General features: G+C 42.6%; 2 protein-coding genes and 1 long non-coding RNA gene across 6 annotated transcripts in view; 1 reads left to right on the top strand and 2 right to left on the bottom strand.

The window, feature by feature from the left end:
• Positions 1-1031: 1031 nt before the first annotated feature.
• Positions 1032-12675, bottom strand: LOC107982287 (zinc finger protein 493). Its single transcript, XM_016997148.2, has 6 exons — positions 12537-12675; positions 9792-10380; positions 8892-9018; positions 8544-8614; positions 6404-6530; positions 1032-5028 (listed from the first exon to the last, which is right to left on the bottom strand). The coding sequence occupies exons 2-6, from the start codon at positions 10128-10130 to the stop codon at positions 2975-2977; spliced, it is 2718 nt and encodes a 905-aa protein (XP_016852637.1). The 5' UTR covers positions 10131-10380; positions 12537-12675; the 3' UTR covers positions 1032-2974.
• Positions 12676-12744: 69 nt separating this feature from the next.
• On the top strand, positions 12745-16403 carry LOC134297041 (uncharacterized). The gene is made up of 2 exons (XR_010003778.1): positions 12745-12849; positions 16162-16403. It is a non-coding gene; the product is annotated as an uncharacterized LOC134297041 (long non-coding RNA).
• LOC100551566 (zinc finger protein 271) overlaps positions 13780-23125 on the bottom strand; it is a 46237-nt gene continuing 36891 nt past the window's right edge. For all 4 annotated transcript variants that reach the window (XM_003226969.3, XM_062973349.1, XM_062973347.1 and 1 more), the window contains exons 2-6: positions 21250-21753; positions 20170-20272; positions 18753-18823; positions 17846-17972; positions 13780-16165 (exon numbers count right to left, since the gene is read on the bottom strand). In XM_003226969.3, the coding sequence (XP_003227017.2) occupies positions 14244-16165; positions 17846-17972; positions 18753-18823; positions 20170-20272; positions 21250-21591 (2565 nt within the window). In that variant the 5' untranslated portion in view covers positions 21592-21753 and the 3' untranslated portion in view covers positions 13780-14243. The remainder of the gene's footprint in view (positions 16166-17845; positions 17973-18752; positions 18824-20169; positions 20273-21249; positions 21754-23125) is intronic.

The following is a 23125-nucleotide window of genomic DNA, read 5'->3' on the forward strand; positions in this document are numbered from 1 at the left end:
CAGCTGAGCAGAGGAGTTCTGCGGAGGCTGCCTGGTCCTGCGTCTCCTTCTATGGGTGACCTCCTTCCAAGCCTGAGGGTTGTCTACCTTTGAGTTGATCTCCCCATAAGGTTCCTGATCATGGTCTTGGTGGTGTTGGTGTGATGCAGGCTGCTGATCTACAGCAGCGTGTTGTGCAGTGTCCAAGAAGAGCTCGAGTGCCTGAATGTCCTTAAGGGTCTTAATACGGTGCTCGAGCTGTTGGATCCTCTGCTCCATCAGAGTCATCTGTTTGCATTTGGAGCAGATGTAGTTGTCTAGTTTTTGTGTGAAAAAGCGGAACATGCCACAGCTGGTGCATGTGATGGGAATGTTTTGCTTTTGTTGCATCTCTTGGTGAGCGTGGTGGCCAAGTGGGATCTTTGTACAGTTAAGTAATATGCACGCACTTTATGTGCAAACTGCAACAAACCACCTCTTTGTGTATTTGTTTATGTTGCTTTGAATGCATGAATCCCATGAATGCAATGGGGTTAGTCCAAGATAAACAATGGGTGCTTTAGGGTGATGATCATCCCAATGGGTCACAAAGTTGAGTCTGGTTATGGAAATGGGAGAGTGATCATTCCCACAGATAGCCTAGATCAGTGATTCCCAAAGTGGGCGCTACCGCCCCCTGGTGGGCACTGCAGCAATCCAGGGGAGCAGTGATGGCCACAGGCACATATATCTTTCTGTTTAATTGCTATTAAAATTTTAAAGAATAAGTAATATTTTTTCTGGAAAGGGGATGGTAGGCCAAATAAGTTTGGGAGCCACTGGAGATTGTATCAGATGAAACAGGAAAAGGGCCCAGGAGTTCTGACAAAACCCACTGTGTGTGCCCCCGAGCCTTCCAGTTTATTGTAAAAGGATTGTGGTAATTTGAAGGCATTATTTCCTAGACTCCAAAGTATGGTGAAGCAGCATTCCAAAGAAATTCATGAACAGCTTCTACAGGGTGAAACAGAAAGACATAGTAGCCGCACTCTAGTTCTTTATGGAACCACATCTCATAATAAAACAGAATAGCTTTATTGTCATTGTACTATTGCATAACAAAATGAAATGCCTTCTCCAACACACACCATAAAACAACTCACCCATCCCTCCATACCCAAACCATCACTGCACAGCCCCAATGCCCTATCAATATGAAACCATGGAGTCCAATATAGTTACATCTCTTAAGATAAAAGCTACCTTCTAGTCTGTTTGTTCTTATCTTTGTCACCCTGTTGTCTGCCAGATGGTAATAATTCAAAAAATGAATACGCTGGGTAAGATGGATGCCCAAGAATGCTCAGAGCTTTCTTAAGGCTGCAGGACCTATACAGTTCTTCCAAAGAGGGGAGAGAGGGCAAACAATTATTTTCTGGGCAGAAGTGGTGACCCTTTGGAGCTCCTTCCTATCTGCCACTGTGCAGTTACCAAACCACGCAGTAGGCTAGGACACTCTCTATAGTACAGCAGTAGAAAGTCACCAGCAGTTTTTCATCCAGTTGTTGGTTCCTTAGAAGTCTCAGGTAGTACTGTCTCGTTTGGGCCGCCTTCAACAACGATGCCATATGAATGCTGCCCCGGGTCAGATCCTCCTTCACCCAGAAACTTAAAACCGGCCACCCGTTCCTCTTGGTCTCCATTTATGACTAAGGGCTGGATTTCTGGTCCATTCTTCCTGTAGTCCACTATAACAGGGCTGAGGTTTCAGTCCTACCAATGTTCCTATTGCAAGGCTACACTCTTATAGTGTAAGGAACACCAGCTTGTGTGTCTCAGAGCATTTCAGAGGGCAAAACAAATCTGCATTAATAGCAGTATTTTTTTCTAATACTCAAGTGAAATGCACCAGTATATTCTAAACTCAAAAGCTTAGTGAACAGGATGTGTGAGAAGATACTTGAAGGTTATAGAAAGGAACATCCCATATTCTTTGTTTTATATCAGTTTTGGAGAAATGTCACTGCTCATATGTAAAAGGAAAGACAACAGCTCTAGTGTAGCAGCTTTATGGAAATTAAGCTTTGTTGAATAGCTTCTATATTGGTTGCCAGAGACATTAGTCCAAAATAAAGTCAAAGGTCACTAGAAACCAAGGAAATTGCATATGGTAACTGGAGGCATTGGATATATTGATCACAACACCAGCTTGTTAGCTGCAAGCCATAAATTAGCATAGGTGGCCTTATAAATGAGTATAATTCACTTAAGACAGAGAGTATTTCTGGCCTCTCCGTTACTGAGGTTTCAGCTATTGGCATACAAAACAATGCCGAGACTCTGTTTCCTCCCTCAAATCCATAGCTGTGCTTGGATTGGACTTAATGCTGCTTCTGGCACAACTACAGTGCTCCTCTGGCTCTAGCTTTCCCATTCTTCATAATAATGAGACACCACTCCCCTTCCCATGACAATCATATCTAACAACTGGAAAGATGTTCACAGGAAAGATGGAGTGAGCTAGCATTTGTGTGGTTTCTCCCCTGTGTGGATTTTCTTGAGGTACACAAGATATACAGTCTTAGCAAAGCATGTCTCCCACTCCTGGCATTTATAGAGTTTCTTTCATGTGAAGTCTCTGAAGGGTGACAATGTTTATATTCTCAGCAACATTTCCCAAATTCTTAGAATCTAAGTTTCTCGTGTCTCACAAAGTTTGAAGGTTTACAACATTCCCCACACTCCTGTCATTCGTATGGTTTCTCTCCCGTGCTCAGTCTCCTGTGATGCACAAGGGAGAGCACTGAGCAAAATCCTTCCTACACTATTGGCTTTTGTATGGTTTCTTAGATTGCGACAATATCTGGATGGTGTTATTTCATAGATTATTCTCATGTATGAATTATCCAGTGATCTAGAAAGTGCCAATTCTAAACAAAACACTTCTCATGATCCTGGCATTTTTATGGTTTCTCTGTGTCCCACAAAAGGTGAGCAAAACGTTACCTACACCTTTCTAGGATTTCTCTCTGGTGTGGATTTTCTGGTGGCTTACTAGGTGTTGTCTCTGAACAAAACATCTCCCACACTCTTCACACTTATATGGTTTTTCTCCTGTGTGGAGTTTCTTGTGATTCCAAAGGTATGATCTCCGAGCAAAACTTTTCCCACATTCTGGGCATCTGTATGGTTTCTCTCCTGTGTGAAGTCTCTGGTGGGTCACAAGATATGAACTACAAGCAAAAGATTTCCCACACTCCTGGCATTTGTATGGTTTCTCTCCTGTATGGATTCTCTGGTGGCCTAGAAGGTGTGCATTCTGAGCAAAAGATTTCCCACAGTCCTCACATTTGTATGGTTTCTCTCCTGTGTGAAGTCTCTTGTGCCTGAGAAAGTGTGAACTGTGACCAAAACATTTCCCACACTCCTGGCATTGGTATGGTTTCTCTCCTGTGTGGAGTCTCTTGTGGTGTGCAAGGGATGAAATCTGAGCAAAACACTCTCCACACTCCTGGCATTTATATGGTCTTTCTCCCGTGTGGATTCTCCAGTGGCCAAGGAGGTGTGCATTCTGAGAAAAGCATTTCCCACATTCCTGGCATCTGTATGGTTTCTCTCCTGTGTGGCGTTTCTTGTGATTCCAAAGATATGATCTCCGAGCAAAACATTTTCCACATTCTGGGCATCTGAATGGTTTCTCTCCCGTGTGGACTCTCTGGTGACTCATGAGGCCAGAGTTTGTAGAAAAACATTTCCTGCACTCTGGACATTTGTATGGCTTCTCTCCTGTGTGGATTCTCCTGTGGCCTAGAAGGTGTGCCTTCTGAGCAAAATCTTTCCCACATTCCTGGCATTTGTATGGTTTCTCTCCCGTGTGAAGTCGCATGTGCCTCAAAATGTGTGACGTGCAAGGAAAACATTTCCCACATTCCTGGCACTTATATTGTTTCTCCCCTGTGTGTAGTCTCATGTGGTGTCCAAGAGATGAAAGCTGAGCAAAACATTTGCCACAATCTTGGCATTTGTATAGTTTCTCTCCAGTGTGGATACTTTGGTGATCGAGAAGGTGTTCATTCTGCTCAAAACATTTCCCACATTCCTGGCATATGTATGGTTTCTCTTCTGTGTTGATACTCCAGCTATGTAGAAGGTGTGCTTTCTGAGCAAAATTTTCACCACATTCCTGACACGGATGTGGTTTTTCTGCTTTGTGAATTCTCCAGTGGCTTTCAAGTGATGCATCATTTAAAAAGCATTTTTCACACTCCTGGCACTTATATAGTTTTCCCTCTGTGTGGAGCTTCTTATGATTCCAAAGATATGATCTCCTAGCAAAACATTTCCCACATTCTGGGCATTTGTATGGTTTCTCTCCTGTGTGGAGTCTTTGGTGAATCACAAGATATGCATTGCAAGCAAAAGATTTCCCACATTCCTGGCATTTGTATGCCTTTTCTCCTGTGTGGATTCTCTGATGTCCTAGAAGGTGTGATTTCTGAACAAAACATTTGCCACAATCTTGGCATTTGTATGGTTTCTCTCCTGTGTGATATCTCTTGTGCCTGAGAAAATGTGAACTGTGAGAAAAACATTTCCCACACTCCTGGCATTGGAATGGTTTTTCTCCTATGGGAAATCTCTTGTGGCACACAAGGGAAGAACTGTGAGCAAAAGAGATACCACATTTCTCACATCTGTATGGTTTCTCCCCTCTGTGGACTCTCTCGTGGATCATTAATATTGAAGGGTAAGCAAAGTTTTTTCCACACTCTTGGCAATTGTGTGTTTTCTTTCCATTGGTGATTTCTTGATGACTCAGATAATACGATTTGTAATCAAATCCTTTCCATGAAATTTTACATCGAAAATGCTTTTTCATAGCATGGAGCCTCTTGTGAAGCACAAGGGCCATATTTCGGGCAAAACATTTCCCACATGTGTTGCACTTGAAGGGTTTTTCTCTACTATTTTCCTCTTCTTTATGGGCTTTCTGGTACCTGGTAAGATCCCATTTGTGACCAATATGCTTCCCACTTTTGACGCTGACAGTTCTCTTCCTCCAGTTATCTGCTGAGAAGAAGAAGAATAGAAAGCAATCATTGCTCAGTGTGAGTGGAAGGGACTCTCAAGGAGTAGGAAAAGGTCTGAATGGAACCTATACTAATAACAACACAACTATGGCAGCAAGAAAGAGATATAGTTATCCTTCTCCCCCCCTCCCTCCTCTTCTATGAAGATCAAAATTGTTTGATTGCCGAGACACTCTAAGGCAAAAGTGAGCAATGTATGTTCCATAGGCCACCTGTGTCCCAGCTTGCCTGCTTTTTAAAAACTGCTGCCCCTTTTCTCTGGGAAATGGTGTCTTTTGTTTCTCAATGAAAATTATCCTAAAAACAATACAACTGCAGGGCAATGGATGAGATACTGTAGTCCTTCATTTCCTCTCATTGGTCCTTTAGAGCTCCAGGATTTTCATTCTTCACAGGATTTGAAGAACTATATTCTAAGCTTGACATATTCATACTCCTATAGATTTTAACTCAGTGCTAGTGTTTTTATTTGATACATAAGCAGAAACAACATCAACAACTATCTTGACAGGTCAAAGGAACCATTTTATGCACCTAAACATGATAGCACAAAGGCAAGCAACTGCCTGGTTGGGCTGCTGCTTTCATGCCTTGTTTGGGAAAGAGCATCATAATGTTACTTAGGATGAAAATAATATTTACTTTGATCACTGTGTATCCTCTGAATAATTTTTAACATTATAAACACATTGAGCCATCAGAATTTAACAGAGAAGAGAGAGTGTGTATAATACATAATACGCATCAGCTAATTTTAGATAACCAGTATGAATTTTATCATTGGGCACTTTTAAAGCATTTCATTATGTGGAGCGCAACTAACTGATGATTCTTCTCAAGAAAATGAACAAGGGAGACAATTTGTTTAAACAACAACAAATTATACAAAAATTCAGAAGCTATGGTCAACATAAATAGACCCTCAAATTCTTCAATACATGGCAAGGCTGTCCGCTTTCACCTATGTTATCTGCACTAGCGATAAAATCATTAGCAGTGGTAGCAATTAAAAAATCATAAATAAAAATGTATAAAAATAAGAACACAAAATAAATATTTGTTTTGGTTCGAGAGAAGTTTTAAAATACTGGGGGCTATCACTTCCTGAGTCCTGTCCTGAGGAACTTCTGTGACTGGTATGATTCAGAGTATTCCTTCCACTCAGAAGCAGTTCGGGTGACTGTGGCCTCTTCTACACTGTCCTTATATCCCAGGATCTGATCCCAGATTATCTCATATAATCCAGTTCAAAGCAAATAACCTAGGATCATATCCTAGGATATAAGGACAATGTAGAAGGGGCCTGTGATTATTACATTTGGAAACAGAATCTCCCATCGGTGAGGGAGCCTTACCAAGAGAGGCCACGATCCCATGCATCTCCTCCATGACCTGTGTATGCAGAGCTCTCTGATCAGGATCCAGAATAGCCCACTCCTCTGGGGAGAATTGGACCGCCACATCCTCAAAGGCAATTGGATCCTGGAGAAAAAAAGAAAATATTTCCTACTCATATAAATGATATCAAAGAACAAAGTGCAAAAGAGCCCCGAAGAGAAAGATGTAAACATTTATATTGGACAAGTCCATTAGCAGAGGCAGTCTCTGAATACCAGTTGATGGTGAAGAAAACTGGAAAAGGATTACAGAGTAGTTGATTCAAAAAGCAAGAAAAGAGATCCCACAGGTATATTAAGAAGAATGTCCTGCCAGTGTTCCAAGCAACATGGGGGTGCCCTTGAAGAGTGTTTGGAAACTTTCTCTGGTCCAAAGAGCTGCAGCCACATTGCTTACTGGGGGTGGCTGGATCCATTACTCCCTTGATGCAGTAGCTCCACTGGTTGCTGGTCCATTTCCATGCTAATTTATACATATAAAGCCTTACATTGGTGAGATCCAGGTTATTTGACTGTGTTTTCATTTTCAAACCAGCACATGCTTTGAAATCTCCAAAAGAGATCTCTCAAGCCCACCACCCAACAAAGGCACATCTGGTGGGAACACAGTGAAGGCCTTCTCAGCAAGTCCCTTCCCAGAGACTGCCATCCTCCCTATTTTCTTTTTTATAGATAAGTAAACAGGCATTTGATGACTGATTGTATAAGGCCTGTCTCACTTCAACAATGTCTTGGATTTTTCTATTTCTTATGCTGGATGATTGTATATTTATATATATATATATACACACACACACACACACACACACAGAGTGTATATATATATATATATATATACCGTATATATATACCGTATATATATATACCATGTGTGTGTGTGTATATATACACACACACACACACACACACACATATATATAATGTTGTTTGTTTAATCTCCTCCTTGTATTTTGTGAATTTTTATCTATGTGTTTTTCAATCTATTAAGAGCTGCTTTGAGTTCGAAACGAGGAAGATCTAAAAAAGAGAATACAAATAAATACCCCTCCATCAATCTCCCTCCCTCTCTATCCCTTTTTAGTCCCCTCCCTTCTCTAAATAGCTTTGTGTTTTAGCCTTCAACATACCTTTGCTTTTTGGCTACTAGATTTTAATGTACAATGCTTCTATGAGACTGTACCCCACTTATGCTGGTCTATGATTGTAATAAAGATTTTGATTTGAAATAAATATAACGATAGGGGTGATAATAATAGCCATCATCACCAACACCATCATCATCATCATAATCATCATCAGAAAGATAGACTACAATGGCTTCTAGTTTGGCCTAGGAGGGCTCTTCGTTTTGCCAGGGACAAAAGAGAAAGACACAAATAAGAAAAATATGTATATATAAAGATGACGATAAAAAGAAAGCTGGACTAGATGAGTCTTCAGTCTGGTCTTACAGGTTCTTCCTTACATTGACAACAATTATGTGCCAGTTACCATCTCCCAAACAGAAGGCGTCCCCAGGCAACAAAGCCCAGGCTACATCTATACAGATGTCTTCTCTGATTGATTTTGCAGCTTTTTGACACTCATACTATTCAAGCTTGCCAAGTGCAACATCCATGCTTGCTTTAATGGACAAGGGTTTTTTCTCCTACTCTGGACATTCCACAGATATATATATCTATACCGTATATATACACACACTCCACTTGCTTCATTGCCAACAGAGCCTCTGAAGATATCATTAGCCACAGATCCAGTCAAAACTTCAGGAGAGAATGCTGCTGCAACATGGCCATACAGCTCGAAAAACTCACAGCAACCCTCTTCCTTACATTCTTCGCTTTAAAACAAAATAGGAGATTTGGTCGGTACCAAAAAGTAAGGATGGGAACATGTATCGATTTAGGTTTTTTTTCTCTATTGTCAGTTTCTTTCCATTCACAATATAAAGAAATCTACAGACGTCAATCACTTCTTAAATTTCAAAAGCAAACTAAAGCAAAATTTCCATCTAGAGTTGCCAAGGATGTGAGCCCAGACCGAAGGACACCCAGACTGCTCCCTCCCGTCCCCTTCTCCCAGGAATCCTCCTCCTCACCTCAGGTGTTTCTCCTCCTTCGCAAACAAAGAGAGATGGATGCAGACTTGGTGATGACATTGTTCCAGTTCCTGTGAGAGACACCAAGGTGGGGAAGGTGACCACATGGGACTGTCTCTGAGCGTACAGTTACAACCCTAAAAATAAATTCACGAGGAAGTTGCTCCTATGAACACAGCAGCATTTTGAAGCCCAGTTAAATGTAAAATTGTAGGGGTTAGGGTGTTCATGCAAACCTGCAGTTTCAGACTTTCAAACTGAATATGGATGTCCCAGGCCTGACGAAATAAGCCCAAGCACTCCCAGGAGGGAACTCACAGAGGCATAAACACGAGAGATGGTGCTTACCCTGCCAGGCTGCAGCCCCGTCTCCCTCCTGCTTGATCTCCTTCTGCTGGGGATTCTGGGTTGCATCTGACGGAGACTCCGATGATGCAGGGAAATGAGGCTGAATTTCCACATAGAAATCTTCAGCCTAAAAGAGCAGGGAGGGTTCCAAATTTAATGCAGAAAAGTAGTAGAAAATGATTTCAAAATTACAACTTGTCAGGTTTGAGGCATCTATTTACATACATCTAAACGATAAGCAATTATAGAATGGATTGTCAAAGGCTTTTGGGACCAGAATCACTGGGACGTTGTGTGGTTTCTGGACTGTATGACCGTGTTCTAGCAGCATTTTCTCCTAATGTTTCACCTACATCTGTGGCTGGCATCTTCAGATGATCCTCTGAAGATGCCAGCTACAGATGCAGGTGAAACATCACGGGAAAATGCAGCTAGAACACAGTCACATAGCCCAGAAACCTCACAACACCCCAATTATAGCATGCTTTACTCCTCAGGATGTGGATGGAAGCGCATCCATGAGCCCATGGAGAGGACATACACATTTCCACTACAACTACTAGATTGGTAATCTATTTCCTACAGCAGTAGCAGCAAGAACATCCAGAACTTATTTCTTCAATTAGAAAAAGAATCATTCTGTTAAAGGCTCCTGAGATGGAGATTCCACTCTGAAACAAGGCCCGCACTCCCCAAACCCCTTGTTTCAAAGCCACTTCTGGTGGCAACAAATCTGAATAGAAGAGCAACAGAGTTGGCAATGACTATGGCAGGGTATGTGTTAGGGTTGAGAAGGAGAGTATGAGGGTCAGAGATGGGAACCCATCTTGGACGAAGAGTAGGATACACATTTAATCTATCCATCACAGCTTTAGAGATGCCAAGAGGCAATGCTCTCACCTGTCCTTCCTGCTTCTTGTCCTCTGCCTGACTCAAGAGGAGACCTTCCGCCAGGGCCACTGCCTGGGAACAGGTCTCTGCCCCACATTCCCGGATCCAGCTCTCCATCTCTGAGGGAAGGATGCTGAAGAACTGCTCCAGGACCACCAGGTCCAGCATCTCAGCCTTGGTGTGCTGCTCTGGCTTCAGCCACAGGCAGCACAGAGAGTGGAGGCGACCGCAAACCTCTCGTGGACCTTCACCCTCTTTGCAGAACTGCCTGAAGCACTGAGGCTGTAGGTCTGAGCTAGCCATGTTTTCGTTCAAGAATGTCTTAATGATCCTTTGCCAGAATTCCATGATGCTCTCACTACCAATAACATCAGGGCTTCTTCTGGCTACAGATCCAGTTGAGTCGGGACAGTCTATCTTTGTATTGATATCTAACAAAGCAGCAAATGCTATCCAAGTTACTTTCCCTTCCTCTCTTATGGGGCAACAGCTTCTCCTCCAAAACTTGAAAAACCAAGATATTGCTCTGTTGGGAATTACTGTGATCTCTGGGCAAGAAGAAACATGGAAGATACCAGCAAACAACCCAATCTCTTCCCTGAAAGAAAGGCAGATGAAAGAGCAGAATTAAAGAAGTTAATTGGGAAGGCTTTTTGCCTGAGAGCAGTTAACCACAAATCAAAGTACCCCGACAGATGGCCATCCAGCCTCTGTTTAAAATCCTCCAAGGAAGAAGCTTCCTCCACACTCCAAGGCAGAGAATTCCACTGCTGAACAGAAATTCTTACAATCAGGAAGTTCTTCACAATATATCTTTGCATTTCATTTTTTCTGCCTCAGTGTAGTATGTTTAAACATGAAACTGCTGGAAGTGATCATTAGGGGTTTTGGAGCTCATATTAACGTATACAGCACCCAACTCTATTACTCCTTTCCACCAAAAGCCAAGGATGCTTTTCTGGTCCTGAACCAATGTCTGTCAACAGTAATGGATTGGATGAGGGTGAACAGATTGAAATTAAATCCTGACAAGACTAAGGTTTTCCTGGTCAGCCTCAAAGCAGATCAGGGTATAGGGATACAATCTGTGCTGGATGGGGTTACACTCCCCCTGAAGTCACGTAGCTTGGGGTTGATCCTGGACTCATAGATGACCGTAGAACCTCAGGTGTTGGTGGTGGCCAGGAGTACCTTTGCACAACTAAAACTTGTGTGCCAGCTGCACACTCGTACCTTAAGATGCCAGATCTGCCCATGGTAGTATATGGCTTAGTTACATCCCAACTGGATTATTGCAACGCGTTCTACATGGGGCTGCCTTTAAAGACCTCTCAAAAGCTTCAACTGGTGTAAAAGTCAACTGCCAGGTTATGAACAGGAGCACCGTATAGGGAAAGAACAACTCCCATGTTATGGCAGCTCCACTGGCTCCCAATCTGCTACCGTGGAAAATTTAAAATGCTGGTCGTTACCTTTAAAGCACCAAACAGTTCAGGTCCGGACTACCTCATATGAACATTGCGATCATCAGGAGAGGCCCTCTTCTCAATCCCACCCCCCATCTCAAACCTGGCTGGTGTAACTCCCTCCCCACGCTTCTGGAACTCCCTCCCAAAAGACATCAGAATGGCCCCATTGCTGCCCTCTTTCAGGAAACAACTGAAAACCTTCCTATGTTTCCACGCGTATGGTGAAATGAATGATTGAATACATGGCCTTATGAAATGTGGACTGGTTTATGGAAATAGCTTTTAAATTTCCTCTTCACTGATGTTGTTTTAGCGTACTTTACAGGACGGTTATTATTGCTTTTATAACTATTTGTTTTATGCTAGTTAAATTGCATTTTATTTAAATTGTACTACAGTACTTATTTATTTATCATGGAGCCCCGGTGGCAAAGTGTGTTAAAGCGCTGAGCTGCTGAACTTGCAGACCGAAAGGTGAGACTCTACTGTATATGCCAAATTCCATATCACAAAATCACAAGTCAAACACTTCCCAAGAGTCTAGGACTGTGTGATGTATTTTCGGATGATGCACGCAGATCCCAGAAGGGTGGCCTTTTGCAGTTGTTGTGATTATTATTATTATTATTATTATTATTATTATTATTATTATTATTATGGCAGTGTGGACTCAGATAATCCAGTTCAAAGCAGATATTGTGGATGATCTGCCTTGATATTCTGAGTTATATGGCTGTGTGGAAGGGTCCTAAGAGGGAGAAACAGGGAGATGGGGTGGGACATAAAACAAAAGTTTTGTTGTTGTTGTTGCATGTTACATTTCTTCTTGTTGGAACTCATTGTATTAGTTTTGGCCCAACTCTCTAGTCAGTTAAGGTCATTTTGAATCCTGACCCTGTCCTCTGGAGTATTAGCTCTCCCTGCTAATTTGGTGTCATGTGCAAACTTGATCAACACACCCTCTAAACCTTCATCCAAGTCAATAAGAAAGATGTTGAGCCGTACTGGGCCCAGGACCAAACCCTCTTCGTGGCACTCCACTTGTCACTTCTTTCCAGGATGAAGAGGAACCAGTGGTGAGCACTCTTTGGGTTCGGTCGCTTAACCAATGGCAGACCCACCTCAGAGTAGCATTGCCAAGCCCACATTTCTCTTTCAAAGGACCCCCTCCCTTCCCCACAGCCCCCAAATCCCAAAGGAGGGCTGTAGGGATGTCACCACCCAGCCCCCAGTGACAGCCAGCCCCCTTCAGTCCTATGGAGAAGGCCTGGGAATGAAGACTCACCAGAGGGAGAAGAAAGGCTGCCCAAGGAGAGGAGGGAGGAGGCCAAGGAAGGCTGGGCTGCTCTGGAGGACTGGGCGCCTCCCTCCTCTCCAACTTCCTTCTTTTCTAGGAATCCAGACTTCCTCTCCTTAACCCTTCCTCTGCTCCATTCAGCTGCAAGGGTGGCTTCCCTGCTCCCATCTGGGCTCCAGACCCATGGAATCAGCCTGCCCAGAACACGCATGCGCGGTCGAACTTCATCGGCAGCATTGGACACACACTGGAGAATGAATGGACTTTGACTGCCCTGGCTCAAGGCTAGGGAATCCTGGGAGTAATTACTATTATTATTATTATTATTATTTTATGACACAGCAAACAAGATAGATATGCTGGATTTCATATCACAAAATCACAAGTCAAACACTTCCCAAGTGTCTAGGACTGTGTGATGTATTTTCGGATGATGCGTGCAGATCCCAGTAGGGTGGCCTTTTGCAGTTGGCAGATCGTAATTTTGTCAATGTCTATGGTTTCCAAATGCCGGTTGAGATCTTTTGGCACAGCACCCAGTGTGCCCATCACCACCGGGACCACCTGCATTGGTTTCTGCCAGAGTCTTTGCAGTTCAATCTTGATGTCCTGATAGCGGCTGAGTTTTTCCTGTTGTTTTTCGTCAATGCGACTGTCACCTGGGATGGCAACATCAATGATCCAAACCTTTTTCTTTTCCACAACTGTGATGTCTGGTGTGTTGTGTTCCAGAACTCTGTCAGTCTGGATTCGGAAGTCCCACAGTATCTTTGCATGTTCATTTTCCAATACTTTTGCAGGTTTGTGATCCCACCACTTCTTTGCTGCTGGGAGGTGGTACTTGAGGCATAAGTTCCAATGAATCATTTGGGCCACATAGTTGGGCCTCTGTTTGTAGTCTGTCTGTGCGATTTTCTTGCAGCAGCACAGGAGTACAGAAAGTCAAGCTTTATAGATTTGTTTCCAGAGCAAGGGGAAAATGTCCTCCTCAGAACTACTCCCTATTATCAGCTCAAGGATGTTGAGTATATTTGAGAATTGTTTGATGTATTAATTAGTTCGGTATAATTTAACATAATGTTGGTTATGTTTTCACATTAGTATGTTTTAAAGCCGTTTCATTATTTTGCTAACAAACCTTTTGTTAATCTTATCATTCAGCTTTGTTCATTTTTATTATTCTAGATGTGAATGGATGTAGTATTAGGCAAGAATAAAATGTAGAGAGACATAGGAGCAAAATCTCATGATTATTGACTGCCCTTTAACTTGCCTAATAACAACTGTGACAACTCAGTTATGACAGACCAGAAAATGTAGGCAAACAGGTCACTTTGGTGGGTAATCACTTTCCAATAACTCAAAGTATGACTGGCCTAAAAACCATTGTTGATGCACCCCAGGACAGACTAAGATCTGGAAACCAAACTGTTTGAGAAACTAGTGGGAGAGCTGGTTGTGTCTTCTGTCTGGAGAACAGGCAATAAGTGACAACTATTTTGACATATCTGAAGGGCGACTGAGGATAGGATCTGAACTAGTGGATCCAACTTACATAAAAAGAGATTCCAACAAAACATTAGGAAGATTTGTGAACTGAGAGGATGTCTATATCAATTTATGATTTGGTGATTTCTTTGTGAACTTAGATGTGGTTAAAGTTCTGGTGTAAAAGCAAAACATTTCCCTCGCAGTTTAATGTTTCTCTTCCGTATGGACTGACTGGTGCTTCGTAAGATTAGCATTCCGAATATAACATTTGCCACACACCTGGCATTTGTACGGTCTCTCTCCTGTGTGAATTCTCTGGTGAATCACAAGGTCTGATCTGCAAGGATAACCTTTCCCACACTCCTGGCATTTGTATGGTTTTTCTCCAGTGTGGACTCTCTGGTGGATTATAAGGACAGAATTTTTGGCATAACCTTTTCCACACTCCTGACATTGGTATGGTCTCTCTCCTGTGTGATTTCGTTGGTGGACCACAAGCGTTGACCTGCGAGTAAAACTTTTCCCACAGTCTGGACATTCATATGGTTTCTCTCCTGTATGGGCTCTCTGGTGGACGCGAAGGTATGAACTTTGAGTGTAACATTTTCCACACTCCTGGCATTTGTACGGTTTTACTCCTGTGTGGATTCGTTGATGTTTCACAAGTTCTGTCGCAGAACTAAAACATTTGACACACTCCAGACATTTGTATGGTTTCTCTCCTGTGTGGATTCGTTGATGGATAACAAGTTCCCACTTACGACTACAACCTTTCCCACACTCCTGGCATTTGTACGGTTTCATTCCTGTGTGGATTCGCTGATGTTTCATAAGTTCTGACCTCGAACTAAAACATTTGACACACTCCTGACATTTGTATGGTTTCTCTCCTGTGTGGATTCGCTGATGGATAACAAATTCTGACCTGCGACTATAACCTTTCCCACACTCCTGGCATTTGTATGGTCTCTCTTCTGTGTGGACCTTCTGGAGGTTCAAAGACTGTAAATCCTGTGAGAGACATTGCTCAGGTTCTTTGCATTTGTATGATTTCTGTGCACTGTGAATTATTCCACAGTTCACAAGTCCTGGCTTTGAGGCAAAGCAGCCTCCACACTGTTGCCATTTGTATGGTTTGTCTCCCGTATGGACTCGCTGATGGCGTGAATTTTGGCTATAACATTTCCCACACTCCTGGCATTTATATAGTTTCTCTCTTGTGTGCAATCTCTGGTGTTTCACAAGTCTTGACTTGAAGGCAAAACATTTCCCACACTCCTGGCATTTGTATGGTTTCTCTCCTGTGTGGACTTTCTGATGTTTCACAAGTTCCGACCTGGAAATAAAACATTTTTCACAGTCCTGACATTTGTATGGTTTCTCCCCTGTATGGATTCTATGGTGGATAACAAGGTCTGAATTTTGAAAATAAGATTTTCCACACTCCTGACACTTATATGGTCTAATTCCTCTGTGAATCCTTTGGTGTTTTACAAGTCCTGACTTAGAAGCAAAACATTTTCCACACTCTTGGCATCTGCATGGTTCCCCTACTGTGTGGACTCTCCGGTGGATACGAAGGTGTGAAGTTTGTGTATAACATTTCCCACAATCATGACATTGGTATGGTTTCTCTCCTGTGTGAGTTTTTTGATGCTTCACAAGTTCTGACCTGGAAACAAAGCATTTTCCACACTCCTGGCATTTGTATGGTTTCTCTCCTGTGTGGATTCTCTGGTGGATCAAAAGGCCTGACCTACGTGTACAAACTTTCCCACACTCCTGGCACTTGTATGGTGTTTCTTCTTTGTGAATTCTTTGGTGGACATAAAGGTGTGAATTTGCAATATAAGATTTCCCATATCCCTGGCAGTTGAATGTTTCTGCTGTATGGACAACCTCACAGCTTTGCTGATGCAATTTGCAATCAACACTTTTTACAGCAAGCTCACACCCAAAGTGATCAGTTCCAGGCTGCATTGTCTTGTGACATGTATTTTGGACAAAATATGTCTCACATCTGATGGTTTTTCCTTCACTTTGGGCTTGCTCATATCTTGGAAAATGCATGTTCTGCCAAAGAGAATTCTCACGATTGCCACATATATTTTTTCTCCTGCAGTCACCTAATGAGAAGAAAGACAAGATGAAAGATTGATTCCCAAGTGCCAGGAAAAATTAATCTCAAAGAAAAAGAACAAACACTGCAGCATCCCCATTCCTGGACAAGTGCTATATGACGAAGCACTAAAACAGAAGCAAAAAAGAAAAGAGGTGGGAAAGAAAAGAAAACTTTAGGGAGCAGAACTGAACAATTTATGAATTGTGATTGTTATTGAATTAAATTTTTTATATACTTTTTTACATTAGTAGAAAATGTTTTACCATGGTCTTTACAAGGAAAAGTGCATACATATAAACAATGTTGATGACACTGAGTTTAGACATAATGGGGGAAATTGTCTCAAGAACACTGTTAGCAGCTACAGAAGCCCATCCACCTTTTTCATCTTTTCTGATGCAGATTTTTCAAGAAATTCCAACTACTGTGCTGCTTGCACCAAAATCTCCTTCCTAACTCAAATTCCAGAATCCCATAAAACATGCAGCTCTTCAGATGGAGATTAATAATAATAATAATAATAATAATAATAATAATAATAATAATAATAATTCATTTATATTCCGCCCTATCTCCCCGGAGGGACTCAGGGCGGATTCCAAACATAAAATGCAAACATTCAATGTCCGAACACAACAACAAATGACTTAACAACTAAAATTAAATTTAAAATGTTATATCAGACATAAAAACAAAACATCGAACATCGAGCAGGAACATTCCCAATTCCTTGGGGCAAATAAATTGATAATTGCTCAAGATGTCTATTGAGCTGGTGGGGTGAAAAAAGTACGGATACGGGTGGTAGCTATTAATCAGAGGTATAATGGTGATATTACCATCTATTCCTCCTCCGCCTTATAAGTCAGTGAGCAAAAGTACATCTTCAGCTGTTTCTTGAAGACGGGAAGGGAGGGGCAATTTTTAACTCTTTGGGAAGGGAGTTCTAGAGGTGGGGGGTGGCCACGGAGAAGGACCCTTCTCTTGTTCCCACCAGCCACGCTTGGGGCGGGGGTGGGACTGAGAGCAGGGCCTCCTCTGATGACCGCAGTGTCCGAGTTGGTCTATGGTGGGAGATACGGTTTGTCAAATAGTCTGGACTCGAACCGTTTAGGGCTTTAAAAGTAAATCCAGTACTTTGTATTTGTATTCTGATCGTGCTTCAACACTAGGTAGTAGGTAAAGGTTTTCCCCTGATGTTAAGTCTAGTCGTGTCTGACTCTGGGGATTGGTGCTCATCTCCATTTCTAAGCCAAAAAGCCGGCGTTGTCCGTAGACACCTCCAAGGTCATGTGGCCGGCATGACTGCATGGAGCGCCGTTGCTTTCCTGCCGGAGCGGTACCTATTGATCTACTCACATTTGCATGCTTTCAAACTGCTAGGTTGGCAGAAGCTGGGGTTAACAGCGGGTGCTCACTCTGCTCCCCGAATTCGAACCTGCGACCTTTCAGTCTGCAAGTTCAGCAGCTCAGCGCTTTAACACGCTGCGCCACCAGGGACTCCAACACTAGGTGAGCAGAAGAGCAGACTGGAAAGAGTTGATGGGGAAACTCAGGGCTGAAGAGAAAGTAGTTCCCTGTCATACCTTAACAAACTTCCCAATCCCAGTTTCTGTCCTTGTTCTTAGGAATCTGGCATTTTAAAATAGAAAGAATCATCAGTAAATGAGAGAAAGAGCCATACCTAGAGCAGACATGATCTCACAGGTTTCCTCCATGACTTCTCTGTGCAGGGCTTTCTGATCTGCATCCAGGAGGGCCAACTCCTCTGGGAGGAAGGACACAGCCACCTCCTCAAAATTCACCAGAGCCTCAACAAACAAACAAACAAACAAAAAAGAAAGAAAGAAGGAAAGGAAACATTTTTAGCTCAAATCCATCATTGAGCTGTGTTGTCGAAGGCTTTCATGGCCGGGATCACAGGATTGTTGTTTGCTTTCCAGGCAGTATGGCCATGTTCCAGAAGTATTCTCTCCTGACGTTTCGCCCACATCTATGGCAGGCATCCTCAGAGGTTGTGATATTCTCTCCTGATGTTTTGCCAACATCTATGGCAGGCATCCTCAGAGGTTGTGAGGTATATACGTCAAAACCTCAAAACCTCTGAGGATGCTTGCCATAGATGTGGGCGAAACGTCAGGAGAGAATATTTCTGGAACATGGCCATACTGCCCAGAAAACAAACAACAACCCCATCATTAAGTTGATTAACAAACAAAACACAAAACCTGATAAATACTTGGAGGGAAGTAGCTGCACAAGTCTGGATTCTTTTATAGAAAAATTCACTGAGAAAAATGGTACTGGTACTCTGGTTTTAATGACAGGGCATTCCTTTTTCTGTTTGGTGGACCTTTAAAAAAGAACATACAGTCCCCAGAGTATACAGAAGATAACTACAATCAGCCAATTGGCCATAGTTTTATTAAATCCAAAGCTTTATTGCTCAAATTACTTATCCAGCTCCCTCCATACTCCCTGCTATCTTTGTTGGCTAAAAAAGGACAACTTTATTATCAGCCAACTCTACTGCAGACGGCAGATCCTAAATTCCGCTCGTCATGTCCGAATCCATTGATGTTTCTTCTTACCTGAAATGGTGCTGCTCTATCACAATAAAGAAGTGGCAGCGAAGTGATTGTTCCCAGTGTTGCTCCAGAACCTGTGTGAGAGATTAAGGTAGTGAAAGCAAGATGCCAGTGCCAGTCTCAGAGACCAAGATTATAATCCTCCAAACTCTTACTGCAGTATTTCGCAAACTGTGCTCCCCTAGATGTTTTGGACTACAACTTCCACAATTCCTAACAGCTGGTAAATTGACTGGGAGTTCTGAGAGCTGAAGTCCAAAACATCTGGAGGAGCACAGTTTGAGAAACACTGTCTTACTGGAAAGAAATCTGTGGAACATAACAGAAGTTACATCCACTTAAAATACATAGACAGCAACACGTAATAATTCATGTGTTTAACTGGGTCTTGGGAATGCCACAATCTAGTCCCCATGGAGACATGAAACTCACTGAGTGACTTTTACACAGTTATATTCTCAGTTTGGCCTGCATCACATGGTTATGGTTCTTACAGCATAAAGGCTGAACATACAGAACGAGACAAGGGATATATATTTCATATATAGATTGAGCATCCCTTATTCTCATATTCAAAACTCCAAAATCAGAAAATGTCCATGACTGAGCGGGTGACATTTTTACTTCCTGATGGTTCAATGTATGAAAATGTTATTTTATATAACATTAAAAACACTGTGCATATGATTACGTTTAATCTATTTCTTTAAAGTGTATATGAAACATAAATGTATTTTTGCACTTAGACTTGGATCCCATCTTCAAGATTGCATTAAGGACATATATGTATATCCAGGTGTTGCCAAATTTGAAGAAAAAAAACAACAACAACTAGAAAAGGATACTTGTAATTTAATTATAAACAAAACCAACATCCTCGCAGTGATTTCCTTACGGGCCCTAAGATCTCCCAGGGAGGCCCTTCTCTTGCTCCCACCTCTGTCTCAAGCACGGTTGGTGGGGAAAAGAGAGAGGGCCTTCTCGGTGGTGGCTTCCCGACTCTGGAACCCACTCCCCAGGGAGATTAGACTGGCTCCATCGTTGTCCTCCTTCTGCCAAAGTCTAAAAACATTAATGTTCCGGTGAGCTTTTGAGTGAAGCCATGTATCTTGTTTACAAACTCGTGCTGCATTTTATCATTGCTGTCCCTATTTTACTCATAGACCTCACTCAGAGTTTTTGCACTAGTCACCCTCTGTACATAGCAATTGATGTCTTGGTTTTAATAATTGTCATGTTATGTTATTTTATAACTATGTTTATTATATTGTGTTTTAAATTTATGGATTATATGCTAATTTATGTTATGGTTGGTTTGTTTCCTCATGTAAGCCGCCCCGAGTCCCTTCGGGGAGATGGATGTGGGGTACAAGAATAAAGTTGCTGTTGTTGTTGTCGTTGTTATAATTATTATTATTACCTTGCAAAGGTGTGTCCTTTCGGTGGAGACTTAGACTGGTGCCTGATGGAGCTTTCCCTGTGGCAGGGAAATCATGCTGAACTTCCACAAAGAGCTTTTTCATCTGAAACAGTGTGAAGATTCAAGGTACAAAATGTGGAGAAGGATTAGAGAATGTTGTACATTCCTGAGGGTTGCTGTCAACACTGTGGGGTTTAAATCAACCAACCAAGGATCTATCATTTCCTCTTTTCATCCACAATCCCCTCTAGAAAAGAGGGATGTCTTACCTTGACGGGGAAAGAAATTTGTAGGGGTGAAGGAGAGCACATCCCATGCCTCAACCCACCACAGCCATACACTGCCAATGAAGCCACCACACCAGCAAATCTGATTTTGCTTCAGTGGCAGGTAAAAGATTTGTGGCTTCCTTTCAAAACAAGATACTCCATTTAGGCAGAAAAAATGAAATGCAAAAATACAGACTAGGGGACACTTGGCTCAATAGCAATATGTGTGGAAAAGATCTTGGAGTCCTTGTGAACAACAAGTTAAGCATGAGTCAAATATGTCATGCGGTGGCTAAAAAAGCCAATGGGATTTTGGCCTACATAAATAGGAATCTAGTGTCTAGGGGGTTGGATTGGATTGGATGGCCCACAAGGTTTCTTCCAACGCTATGATTCTATGATTCTAAGACCAACAAGGAAGAAGCTGGGTTGTTGTATGTTTTCCAGACTGTATGGCCATGTTCCAGAAGTATTCTCTTCTGATGTTTTGCCCACATCTATGGCAGGCATCCTCAGAGGTTGTGAGGTATATGCAGAGGTTGTGCCCGGAAAACATACACTAACCCTGTGATCCCAGCCATGAAAGCCTTTGACAACACAAGGAGGAAGCTGCTTATTTTAAAGCAGAACGTTGCTTCCAAGAGACATTGTCATCTAAGCGAACACTGAAGGCACCAAATATAAACAGAAATGAAACAAATATCCCCTGTGGCTCTGGGGATGGTAACAATAAAGACAAAAGAGACTGGAAAACTCAGGCACAGGGGCAGATGTCCTGCTCATCTGTTCCTTACAAATCAAATGCTCTAACCTGCTGCTCTTCTTCCTGCTTCTTGTTCTCTGCCCGACTCAGGAGGAAGCCTTCCGCCAGGGCCACCGCCTGGGAAGAGGTCTCTGCCCCACACTCTCGGACCCAGCTCCCCATCTCTGGGGGCAGGAGGCTCAGGAACTGCTCCAGGATCACCAGGTCCAGCATCTCAGCCTTGGTGTGTTGCTCTGGCTTCAGCCACTGGCGGCAAAGATGATGCAGTCGGCTGCACGCTTCTCGAGGGCCCTGCATCTCCTCGTAGGAGAATTGCCTGAAGTGCTGACACCGTATGTACAAACTGGTGAGGTCCATATCCAGAAATATCTGCATCCCAGAATTCCCCATTGCTCCCAGCGCTCATGCCATCAAAGCCTTTTTATGCTTTAGGACCAGCTGAGTCTGGTCTGTCCATCTCTCAATCAGTTTCCTATGGTGCTGCCTGGAGAATTGGACATTTTCCTTTTCTTCCAGGGCCAAGATGCCCTCATAATCCTCTGCTCCAAAAGTCTGTAAAGCCAAGACATAACACAATTATTATTCAGGAAGACCCTCGTTCCTGGCCAGACTGAAATGTAAAACTATGGATACACCTGAACATGATTAAATTACAGTGTTCCTTACTTTGCAGTTCACTTTTCACGGATTTGCTGTTTCATGGTTTTTCAATAAACTCTAAAAGACTATTATAAATCATAAAAAATTACAATTTACAACCTAAGGAAGAGAGGAAGGAGAAGCCAAAGGGAGAGAAAAGGAGCCCAAGTGGCAACGGGAGGAGAAGACAATTTATCAACACACAATTAGTTGCTAAAGACTTAAAATTGTGTATAACTACTAAAATAATGTATAAATATTAAAATAAATATAGCATCCCTACTTCGCGGATATTCACTTATTGCGGGTGGTCCTGGAACCTAAACCCCGCGATAAGTGAGGGAACACTGTACCTCACTTCTGAACCCAGCTTAAAACAGAAATGCACTGCAAAACCTGAATGTACTGCAAAAAAGAAGATCCATGGGGATTATAAAGAGATATGGTGAAAAAATAACACAAAGAGAAGTTGATGGAGCTTGGCACATTCTGCTTGGTGGAAAGACAACTGAGGCATGACATGTCTGAACCTTGAAAAAATTCAAGTACTTCCACAGCCACCTCAGAGGGCTTTTGCTTGTGAAACTCGGTGATTGCTGTCACAGGATGTTCCACTCTTTGTTTGTCACGCAAGTCAGATGTTACCACCTCAACATCTTTAAACTTACTTGCCCAGTACTCACATCAACACAATCATCACAAACAGCTTGCATTCTCTGATGAATCTCCTTTGGGGTGACACCTTCTGCTGTCAAGAATTCAGTGACTGCACGTTGCTTAAGTTGCATTGACCGACCGTCTGTGCAGGGTTCCATACTTTGCACTTGAACAACACAACCGTTCAATGCTAAGGCTTCCCGCCAAATATGTCAGCGGGGATGATGGGTAGCAGAGTGAAATCCAAAAATTCACCATCCCGGTTCACCACCTTCTCCAGGCTGTCTCCCGTGTGGAAAAAACAGCACTGGACAAACACACTCCAGCAGACGAGGATTCGGTTGGAAATCCAACGGCAATCAATCTTTATTTACAAGACTATATACAAAATAGAGTCCTTCTTTCCATGAGTGCTCGCCGAAGCGACTCATGCACACACAGCACACTGCTCAACAGCTCTTCTCCGCTCTACTCAGGAAACTCCTCTGCATTCCACAGGAACAGGAAAGAAAGTCCCGGTCAAAACAAACTTGACCCCATTGGTCCTGTGATACATCAATCATAGCAGACTCTCATTAACTCCATAACTGCTGAAATGCCTTGCCGGAAAAACTAACACATAAGGCAT

The sequence above is a fragment of the Anolis carolinensis genome, chromosome 2, assembly GCF_035594765.1.
Source record: "Anolis carolinensis isolate JA03-04 chromosome 2, rAnoCar3.1.pri, whole genome shotgun sequence".
Taxonomy (NCBI): domain Eukaryota; kingdom Metazoa; phylum Chordata; class Lepidosauria; order Squamata; family Dactyloidae; genus Anolis; species Anolis carolinensis.

Bases quoted from the DNA above. Each gene is read 5' to 3' on its own strand.
- LOC107982287 (XM_016997148.2), bottom strand. From the start codon at position 10,130: ATGGAATTCTGGCAAAGGATCATTAAGACATTCTTGAACGAAAACATG. The intron at 9,019-9,791 runs GTGAGAGCATTG...CTGCTCTTTTAG, and splicing joins ACAAGAAGCAGGAAGGACAG to GCTGAAGATTTCTATGTGGA. The intron at 8,615-8,891 runs GTAAGCACCATC...TGTCTCTCACAG, and splicing joins CGGGGCTGCAGCCTGGCAGG to GAACTGGAACAATGTCATCA.